The 12,041-nt window shown below is 33.5% G+C and overlaps 1 protein-coding gene across 1 annotated transcript in view; it reads left to right on the top strand.

The window, feature by feature from the left end:
* The window catches only part of LOC117116696 (formin-binding protein 1-like), a 50,857-nt gene that overhangs the window by 2,306 nt on the left and 36,510 nt on the right, over positions 1-12,041 (top strand). Inside the window, exon 2 of the mRNA XM_033260796.1 lies at positions 11,647-11,762. Coding sequence (XP_033116687.1) covers positions 11,647-11,762 — 116 coding nt within the window. The remainder of the gene's footprint in view (positions 1-11,646; positions 11,763-12,041) is intronic.

The following is a 12,041-nucleotide window of genomic DNA, read 5'->3' as shown; positions in this document are numbered from 1 at the left end:
ACTTTCCAATTCGGAGAATTTTAATCTATTATTCTTCTGGTAGTAGGAATTTTCTTCTTTTAAATAATACTGATGACAAATCATGTACAAATTACGATTTCTACAGATCACGTTGTTTATTGTTTACCGTAATTTGAAGCAGAACAACCTGCAAAGCGATCCAATACTAAATGGAAGTATAGAAATCAATACCTTGCCGAATTAAGGTTAGTCATGCTAGACCGCATTTACTCCGTTTTTTACTCACTGTTGCTCACAGCTTTTCAACATTTGCCACGAGGTTAACCTTTAACACACTTTACTGTGTTTTGATTGGCGCGCACTCTGACGTCTAATGCTGGCTTATTTTCCATTGGGTTTTCCATGTGACATTCGGTAATTTTACAACCAACGGACGTTAATTCTCCTTTATATTTATTATTTATCTTACTAAATCAAGACTACAAAATATTATTTGATGAACAATCTTTTCACATTTTAAATGAGGTAAAATAATTGTAAATAAAAAATAAGCTAGGCCTAGGCTAATTAATTAAAAAAAATAATACAGCAGTACAAACAAATTCCTGTCGTGGACAGCGAGTGCAAGAGGAGACTCCCATGAAGTCAAGTGTACGTTTTTCTTATTGAAAAACAGCTCCATACTTTAAATTAACGGTCTAAACTCATGTTTGCCATTCACAAATTATCAAACAATTGTTTATTCCAGTAAGCTACAGCAGTCTTTCTGCACATACAAATAAACAACATGCTTTTGCTTCTTAGGTTCGCTTCGCGTAGCCTTGCTTAGATTGTTTATATCAGGCTACGATGTATCTACGAAGCCTGCGCGCAGGTTAGATTGTTTATATCAGGCTACGATGTATCTACGAAGCCTGTGCGCAGGTAAAAGTGCAATATTTCATGGCGGTACTGTAGAACAATCGTACTGATACAAGAAAAAATTTAAAAAATAAAGTCCAAGCGCCGTGCCTACAGCCAATCAGTGCTCTTCTTTTAATAAGTGAACCCCTGGTTTCCGGGTTATTCTATACAGGTATTTATTTGAAGCCACAAGCCCATGGATCGAGTGAAAAATGTTGTTGCGTGCGTTACTCGCGCTGTGGCGGCACCCACGTGGCTGTGTTTCTTCGTAAGCTACAAGATAAGTCATATAGGCCTATTAATAAAGTTTGTATACACATTAACAAGTATGTATAGTACTGTACATTTATGATTGTTATTTTGAATTTCTTTCAAGCACAATTTGGAGTTTTGGCTTCAATCTAAGAAAATTCCAGTCCAGGCCTAGCCTAGCCCAGCCTAGCATATCGGTAGTGTAAATTCATAGGAATTTCACACAACCCCCGATTTTACGTACGAATGATTTTTACCTGTGGGCCCGTCCCGTACATAAATGAGGGGTTCTACTATACTGTTTACTCTACTTTTTGATTATGGGTTATTTTTATTCAGTCTGATGAATACCCTTTGAAAAACAAATAGTGAGACAGGCGTAGTGGCAAGCATTGCGATTTAATATGTTAATTTTGGTGACAGGAGAAAAAAAAAAAGAAACTTTTTTGCGCCCCCCCTCCCTTCTTATACAATTTTAAGCATTAAAGGGCAAACAAACAATTATTTTTTTAGGCCTTATTAGTCAGCAAAACTGTTTACAAGTAACCAATTAACTGAATTTAAATGCCATAAATGGTCATATGAGCACCTCTCATCTGCCCCTCTTAAATAATCACCCATACTCATTAATCAAAAGTAATCCTAATGTGAGGACCCCAAACAAGCCCTAATATTTTGTACTGTTATTGTTGTGACACCATCATAATTTTTCACAGACAAAATGATATAATAAAGGATAGCCATGTACTAAACAACTGTACATGGTATCATTTTTTAAAATTAAGATAATGCATCATGGGAAATACCAACTTTATTGGTTTTTGAACATTTGTTATAAGCATACTGTAAATGCTTGAATATGCGTCGTGGCGCCTGTAAAATTTTTGGATGCTTCAGTGCAACGCTTTCCATGCCGGTTCCCATGTTAATAACAGTATCTCACATATTCCCTTAGTTTGGTAGGCCTATCATAGGTCCTACGTCATCATAAACAAACATTTATAAAGAATTACTTATGTCTTCATTGAGTTATTTATTCATTTTATGACACTTTTTAAAACCCTGTTTCTCCAAGTGTTTCATTACACACCACGATGTTTATATACTCTTAATTTAGTACCAAGTGCTTATTCGAGAGTAGCGCTTAGCGAAAAAAAAAAAAACAGGTTTGGTGCAGTGCTTATTCGAGCATTTACATACTACGGTACTCTCAAATAAGAGCCTCTCTTGAATTTGGGCCACATTGAGGCCTCCAAAAAACTGTACCTATGTGTTTTTATCATTGATCACTGTGTTGGTTTTTGATATCAAAACTTGCTTTGTAGTCAGTTGTCTAGTGGAATAAAATGGATTGAAGTCTTGTAATTAAGTTTGTGATAATATTCTAGTCGGATTTGTCATTTCCCAGTGTGGTTGTTTAAATTGTAAACTCCTCTTCCTGAACCAACATGAGGAAGTAGAATATGGCCTCTCCTGACCTTGGTTCTGGTGTTTTAAGTATGGTACTATATTATTTTAAGTATGATAATTTCCATTCACTGTAATCAAACTAAGTGCAATACTCAAGGAACTTTAAGTCAATGAACAGTGACTCATGAAATGATTTAAATGTTTTAAAAAAAATATTCATGTTTTCTATATCATTACATCAATATGGTTAGGACATGTACACTATTAGAAGTTACTTTAGCCATATACTACATAGTACAATGATATTAACATATTCTGATCTAATGATATTGATTATTGTATTTGTTTTTACCTCGTTAGCAATAATGTCAATTATGTATAGAATAATATATTGAAAACATAAAATGTTAAAATTAATTCCTGGAAAATAAATCAGTTATTACCTCTTTAAAAATGTTCTGCATAATTTCTTATAAGTAATTTTTTTTAGACTACGGCTATGTTTCCGTAGCACTTATAATTTCTACGATAATTTCTCCGATAAATTATCTTAAAATTCCCTCCAAATATTTTATCCTATTGTCATGCAGTAGAACAGCCACCACTGTCACCATGTTATGAATTCCTACTTGACATATTTCTGAGCAGTAACAAAATTACTAGAAATCCTTCCTTGACATATAAAAAATATAAACTCGGTTGACAATGTTTTAACACAACTGTCAAATAAACTTTTATTCTGTATAAACTCCAACAAGAATCCGGTCTCAAAACAACACTCACATAAACTTGTGTTTAAAAAAAAACTCCAGAAAGATCAAACTAGCCATACAACTACAGAGCACTCAAAAGCATTTTATATAATGGCATAATTTCCTCATTGGTCACGTTACATCATAATTAACCAATAAGCTTATTGCCTCTATAATACTTCAGAACCTTCCACATATTTTCTTTCATTTACCAATGTGGTTTATACTGTTTGTTTGGTCACATAAATGTAATTCTAGAACTAATGAAAGGAATGGTAACTTATTACACCCATCATGCAGAATTTTGGACAACAATGCAATGTGTTCAATATCAAAACCTCTGTTTTGTTGACCTAGCTGATGACCCTTTCTTGAGCGAGATTGATAGGCCAAGAACTAAATCGTTCAGTACTATTTCACTCTGGTAAATGTACTGTCACCGTAATGTTTCATTGTACTTCTATAGGGATTGAGAGGAAGATGAATGCTAACTTTGTTTGATGTGCTTTATGATACTATAAATGATACAGTAGGTAGAGATAGATCTAGGCCCAGCCAGACACCGTCAGTGTCCAGTGCAGCCGTTTCAGACTTTTTAAATATCAGTATGCAATAAATATGACAAATTTAGTCACTTGTTATGAAGTTTATGTTCGATACTAGACCTATGCCTCTAGGCCTACTAACTACTAGTTGCTTCAGAAACTAACTAGCATTCTCCAAGGATTATATGCTTTGAAATTTAAGTGATCCTTCATAAACCTTAGCTAGCCCTAACATCGCATTGTAGTTTGCGGCTCGAAGACTATCATGCATAACTAACATAGATGTGCAGGGGCCTAGGCCTAACATTGTCAAACAATCTCAATGTTTGCGGCCAGTATCCTTTAAAGCGTTAGCATACCATTAAGGCAATATTCTCAAGTTTAATTTCCAATCAATTTGGTATAGTTTACTAGGAATTATGATCTTTACAGCAACAAAGATGGGACGGCCGCATTAGCAATCTCCATGTAAAACAACGCTGTGCCAGTCGATTGTTAATATCCAACATCCAAGTTAGGTCACATGATGCCCATCGCTAAATCCCTCTATTGAAAAAAGTACAATTATTTTTGTTTTGTTTTTTGGCCTTATGGATGAGAGTATTCTCCAGTTTATTTGTGAACACTGCCTATATAAAAAGATAATTTGTAATTGGTTATAAAGTAGAATTCCAATATCTCGAGAGATGACTCCAGGAACACACAGTTGTCATGTGCAGGATTTTGTTTTGTCTTTATATTTCCGTGCAATTAAGCCGTGGGATTTTCATTCAATTTTCCTATTGTTATCACCAGTCTCAATACAATTACCTACAGTGTATGAAACACTGACTGGCTTTTAAGTTTTACCTGTATCCTTGCAGCAGCAAAGATTTTTTTTGTTTGATTCGACGTTTGCAAAATGAAAATGCAATAATCTTTTATTTTATGGACAGAAACAGAATGAAACAGAGAAAGGCCAACAGAAACACTGCCTACTGCTTTTTTTTTTTTTATTGTGTTGTGTTTATGTATCTGATGTTTTAGTTTTTATGTGAACGTACTATGTATGAGTGTGTGCCACTGATATAAAGGTGTTCAATAATTATTATATATTATTACTGAAAAAAACTCAAAAGTTTAAATTGTCTAGTTGAATTGGAAACAGAGGGACCTGAATAAACTAAGCAGTATTGGACAAACTGAGAAATTTTAAAAGTTTTAACCTGAAGGGGCAATCTTAGACAGTGTTACGATTTAGCTCAATAGTCTTTAGTTTGACAGGGCGCGTCAGGCTGCATTGTTGTATATATATTGATACAGTATATTACTTAACGTAAATTTGAATTTAGCAAATAATATATTTAAAAAAAAAACATATTCCTTTCAGTTGTTCATCTTTGTAAGATTAACACTGAATATAAGGTCGATGCAGAATGATAATTTCTGAGGTTTCCCTCCTACTTAATGTGTGGGCTTAATATATCCATGATTCAGTTGTTAACATAATGGCAAAACTGCAGATAAGATTTGACTGTAGAGCTTCAGTATCATTGTGATTCTGACCCAGTGGATTACCTTGTGTTTATTGTGGTGAATCATGCATTATAGCATAAACTCGTTTTTCATTTTGATTGGATCTTTAGATAATTTATGTTCAAACTACCTTATTGTGTACTATGATACAGTACAGTACAAGACAATACAATAGAATAGGATAGGGCTGTTCCAACTACAGTATGCTAGATTCTCCTGTTTACACTGGCACAAGGTATTCTGTCATTTAATTTGAAATCTGTGTATGAGTAGGCCTATAACAAAAAAACAAAAAAAATGAAGAATGAAATTTTATATATTTGATCATTAACAATTTCAAAATACTAGGTTACCTTTATTAAAGATAAGCCAACGGTGAATAAAATATTTATGAGTAGTCTTTTACTTGGACAATGACATTTTTTCAATAATTTATGCCTAAAATTACATTTTATCAATCATGACACAAATTGTGCAATGAACTTTTTTCATGAAGGTTGAATGTCGTACTCAATCTACGATGAAAATTCAAGACCGCAAATTGCTGTCAATAATCCTGCCATGTTTACTTTAAATGTATGTAAAAATTGATATAATTTACTGAGCACCTAAAATCTGGATTTTTTTTATATAGATATGTTAGAAAGTAGAATAATTGTCAAATATACTGTAACATTTTTTTGTTGTTGACTATATATCCACTAAAAAGCCAGAATATTTTTTGAATATTTAAGAGCAAGCAAAATATACTGATCTATTAGTATTTACCTGTTACACCTTTGAACTGAAAATGATAGGTAAATAGAGAGCTTATAAACATGCACCATTGAAATCCAAGTCCAGACCTAGATTCAGAGCATAATATATTTTAGTTAACATATTTAAAAGTGCCCTTGAATATCAGCTGACCTTAAAATAAGCTGGGATGGTCAACCATTATATATAAATAAATATGGTTAGTTGTTAGAGCGAGCTTCCTCAATGCAGATAACATTTATATGAAAATTTGTAATTACTAATGTTCCAAAGGTTACTGTAGCCATTCTATTTGTTGGTGATAGCATCTTAACCTATTGAAGAATTTGACAATACTAATAATTCTATAGAAATTATATAATAATAAAATGTATCATGTTTATTCATCTTCTTTTCCAGATAATTTGGCAGGTTTACAGCATATTATTTTTTGTTTTTATCTTTTAAGACCCTCGTTGCTAGTCTTAATAATATACTTTTACAATTATTATGATACAATTTAAATTGCTGACATTGCCACTGAGATTTCAGGCTTGATCAATGTAAATGCCAGAAAAGATAAAAAATGCTGGTCATCCATTATTAGCATACATGTTGTGGTCTTGACATTTTGATGACTAGGTTATATTGATGGAGGTCTCATGAATCCAACATCTGTCCCTATGCTTCTGACAATAGTGATTGGAAGTAAAATTCCACAGCTTCAGTGACTCAAGTTAATGTAGCATACTAGCTTTATACCAAGTAAATGGTGATTGAAATAATACAATAGATTGTCATTCTTAATTACAATACAGGATGAAAGGAATATGCAGTAGTAGAATTATTGGCTAACTGACATATTTAAGTATTGATGTTTTATATTGTGTTACTATTTTATGATTAAGTATTTATGGTGTCTGTTTGTTATCTGTTGCTTTCTAGTCCATTTTCTGAATCATGTGTCTGATGAGGGATTCCACATGATCTTTAAATATAACTATACAGTAGTACTGAACATTAATAAATGTAGTAAATTTCTGTAATAGGTAATGTAATTAATTACATTATTGATGGATTGATTACTTCCATTATTGATTAATTAATGCTCTTATATTTATTAACAACAACTTGATAATGCTATAACAATACACTAACAATATAAGAACAATATTCTAGGACTAATATGGCATTTTATTCCACAAGCTTTTATGATTGCCAGTAGCTTCTTCAAATGATTAATGTATTGTATATCAATCTATGCCTAAGAATAAACATAATGTGTCATGGTAGTGTAAACTTACAGTTAATATGTGTTGATACCAATTATGGATGTAAGTACACTTCCTTTAAAAATGCACATACATAAATGGTGTCCCATTGCACTCAAAGATTAAAGGAGAAATAAAAATATTAATAATAATTCAGTCTCGTGTAGAGGGCCATTATACTTTTTTTGTAAGAACACATTTTATAAGAACACTGAGGCTGAAATTGCTTTAAAACAAAATTAGAACAAATTGAGATTGAGGAAAAATGTCAAAGTAGTTTTTTATTTAAAAATAGAAAACCAACAGATCTTATCTGTACCTTATTTGCAGTAGGTGTGGTTATGTACCTCTATAATGCAGTTCAGTACTGTAATACTTAAATACATTTTTGTACAATAATAATTTTCTCATTTGAAAAGTGTTTAAAAATAAGAAGACAAAAAAAAATTTAGAACATGGAGCCTGCACAAAATTTTACGGGTTCTTATATAAAAAATTTTAGTAAGCTAAGTTTCGTTCCTCTGCACTTTGAATAACAGTTGTTGACTAGGATAAATGGTAATAAAATATTATTATAGTCTGAATTTAAAAGTTTCTTATTATTATGATATAATATAAGAAATAAAATGCACTGATTAGTACAAAAATGTATAGAATGGAGTATGAAGTTAGCATAATATATAAATATTGGCAGTGTTTCTAAAATTCTCTTTAATTAATGGTGAAGTACAGATGTTTACCATGATGATGAGTCATGGAGAGTAATTTATAATATATGTACCATTGATTTAGTTTCAGATAAGTGACTCATTATAGAATATTAATAATTTGTAGTATCAACGAGGGAAATAGATCATTGGTCCTATTCCACATGATTTCATAAAAATGTGATGCAATTCTGTTTTGAGACGCCCTCTAGAAACCAGCTGGTTGGATTTGTTTAGTAATGCATGGCATGCTCATTTTATCAAATCTAATTGCGGGTAGGAACATTTGTAATGTTTTAAACAGTTAGTTACAAACAGTACCCAATACCCACCTCGAAAGGTCTCGACAACTGCTTAGTTTCATCATGGAGGCTCCATGGTTTCATAGAAAAGCAAATCAGTCGGAAGTAACCAAGTATATCTTCCCTGTGTATACTTTATTGAAAGCAATTTACAGAGGCATGTGTAGGGACACCACGTCTATGATTCATTTAGAATAATATTTTTATCAACTGCTAAATATTCTTATTGATTCTTATGGTGGTTCATTGACATGTATTTGGTGTGTAATTACAAGTTGTTGATAATGTTTATTGTAGCATGTAGATGCCATCCTTAATTGATATCAAGCTGATTAAACAATGAAAAATTTATTAGGTCTATGTCTGAGTTATTCTGTTTTGTATATTCTGACAGTCGATTTCTTCCTAAAATTGAAGTTAAGTGAACAATTGGTTTCTACCATAAAGAGGGTAATATTTTAATGACCTAGGTTTTTCAGTGATGATGTTGTTTTAATGAGTTGCAATGATAACAGATGTGTTGATGTTTTCTCCATCTTTAATATTTCTTCTCCTGTCGGTATATATTATTCACCAAGTTTGCACAGTCAACTAGTGTAGTTTATGAATTGTCCCCTAACTACCACAACAATATACATTTGCATTTAAATAGTACAGCCAATTATTATTTGTATACTATTCTTCTTCAGTAGACTATAGTGTATTACATTTAGTTCACATGGTAAAGGTCAGATTTAGGTTAAATGCACTGTGGCCATTGTAGATGTTTAGTGTTTATAATAGTGTTTATGTAATGGTAGATAATAGTATCCACACTATTTGTAATAGTGGTGTGGGAACTGGCAGTAGAGTACTGGGCTAATAAAAGGCTTCATCATTAGATGGCAGCTGTTCAAGTGTAGGACCTTGTTTTCCTCTACATGGTGTGTAACTATTAAGTACTAATAATAGGCATTTTTCGTTTTGACTACGCGGCAGTCTACTACGAACTAATAGAGCGTAACAGACATCTGCGCATGCTCACAAACCTTACTGGCTAAATCGGCGTTGTGACAGCTTCTGTGACTACCCCAATTTCTGAATTTGGCGTAGTGGCGACTACCCTAATATTGACCAATCAGATCACCGGATTGTTTGGCAAACTGCTTTGTTGGGGTTGCAATTTTCATCGCATCCACGATCGAGCATTTGTTCGTTCAATAATGAATTAATTATTAAAACAAGTGAGTAATTAAATGTTTTATGAAGGCCTATTTATATACATACAATAAATGAGGAATTTCGGAATAGTCACAACATATAATTAGGTAAATCAGTGGATAGTGAAAAAAGGGGCCTCTTAGCCTTAGGCCTAGCCTAGCCTTGTCAGGGAGGGTGGATTTCGGGTAGGAGAAAACACATTATCTGGTGCCGCTAGCTAGGGCATCTGCGCCCATGGTGTCGTGTATCAAGCCTTGCTATATAATTACCTCTGTTGTAAAATGTTATGGTCATTTATTTGTACATCATCGTTGCATTTGACAAATTTCCTGAGCAGGCCTGATACCCCTCTTCTCCCGGTTCCCGACTCTTTTGACACCTAGGTCGTAGTCGCCTTAGAAAAACGAAAACAGCTCTTGGTGTAGTACGCGAACAGTGTCTTGGCGTTGCCGTCACGGTCCATTAGTTCGTAGTAGACTGGCCGCGTAGTCAAAACGAAAAATGCCTAATATACACTGAATGGGAGGATTAAGGGAACACACCCCAGATTTTGAGATAGCGTTGCCATTACTACCGTGTACACGCAGGTACCTCGGCATCAGTATGCTGGGCTCCAGTAGCTTCCACCGAGAAGCAGCCTGCAGCTCTACTACCATGTACTGCTAAGTTGGTGACGCCACTTCAAGTAAGGAGGTGCGACTTTTCCGGGTGAAAAAAATTTAACTATTGAAGATCATTGCAACCAATTTAATTTAGTTTTAATCATGTGTGTATTATGTATTAACATCTTCAAATTATTAACTGTAATTCTCAGTATTTATTTATTTGTAATTTATAAAAACATTTTACATTGAATTACAGGTGCAATCATGAATGTATAACAGAAATATATAATAACAGGTAAAAATGTAACAATATCAGGTAATAAACCTGTAGTAAACTGGTCAAAATATTTACATTTGAAATAATATAGGCTGTAAAGTCAAGTAGATAAATATAATTTAGGAGATCTTTTTTATGGTTATGGTACTCATTAGTGTTCTATTGTAGTAACTAACTATTTTTAGGATGATACTGTAGAGTTTATTAGAAAAACATTAATTTATTTCAGTCAGCAACCCACATACAGTAATACATAAATGAGGCTACATATATAATATAATTATATTATAGCCAATTAAGAAAGCAGAATTCAGGATATTTACTATTGTACTGCATGAAGGAGGAACATTTCTGCTTCTCATAACGGTACTTGTAAAGTAATCAGGATTTAACATTAATTTGATATAATGTTCTTCAGATTGATGTATTAACTGATCACATAACCCTTTCAACCCGGAAGGCCTGAAAAACAGCCACGCGCTTACGTATACCGGCTTTGCGGGTCAGGTGACAATTATTCGGGGTAATCACCTGACCAGTATGTGTAATATGATGTAATTTTGTGACATCATCATTCCGAAGTCATTCTGACAGCCTCGTACGTGTGGATTTTTTTTAAAAAACAAATTTATATTGAATAATTTGACAATAAATGCCAACGGTGCTTTACGATTGATACTTTATGACTCCCAAGAAAATATTGATGATGATGATTGTCCAGGAAGTGATTTGGAAAATGAAAGCGAGGTAAACAGTGTATTTTCTAGCCCTAGGCTAAGCCGATCACGATAGTGCTAGTGCCATTGGTAGTGATAATAGTCGTGCGTCGGGTTGATGGACGGCTATGGTAGCGGTACACAGGGATGTCACCATGCTGTTCGGCGGTGGACGGCCCCGTCCAGCACTCAACATTTCCGACTAGGATTTACAGGCTCCCGACCACCACTATTATTTCAACAGTTTACATATTGTAACAAAATAATTAGTTTACCTAACCCCCCCCCCCTGGAAATTGCGGAATGATCGCCGACCGGCACTCCAAAAAGCTGGTGACATCCCTGGGTACAGGGCCTAGAAGTTGTTTGTGATGATTGTAATAAAAAAAGAAACATATTTTGTCCAAATAACTCAGGGTGAGGGTGCTGCAAGATGTAAATAATGCAGGGTTCAATGGGTTAAACTTAACATTCAATTTGCTTCTTCTATTTCAGGATCAATTTGAACCTATAAAGAAACATACAGATAAAGGGATTGAATTTCTTCAAAAGTTTTGTAGTTTTGCACGAGAAAGGCAATCCATAGAAAATGAGTATGCAGTACGCATTAAGTAAGTATACAGTATCATTTATTGTCAATAATAATAATATAACTAGATTTGAACTCGTCACTGAGGACGAGTTAGGTGATCCGCCGTACTTTGACCCTCACGAAGCACGCACGGTTATGATTGAAAAATATTATATGCTAAAACATGCTCTATTTAAGAGTAATTTTGAGCATTTTAAAAGGAATTTTAAAGGAAAAGAGTAATTTTGAGCATTTTAAAGACTTAAGAATGTGTACACATACGTCTTAACGTCCTTGCGCACGGTAGTATTAATACAGT

Source organism: Anneissia japonica, unplaced genomic scaffold, assembly GCF_011630105.1.
Source record: "Anneissia japonica isolate Jap-2015-1 unplaced genomic scaffold, ASM1163010v1 scaffold2284_len378405_cov197, whole genome shotgun sequence".
Classification (NCBI taxonomy): Eukaryota; Metazoa; Echinodermata; class Crinoidea; order Comatulida; family Comatulidae; genus Anneissia; species Anneissia japonica.
Note: the sequence above shows the minus strand (reverse complement) of the source record. Positions and strands in the feature narration are given on the sequence as shown.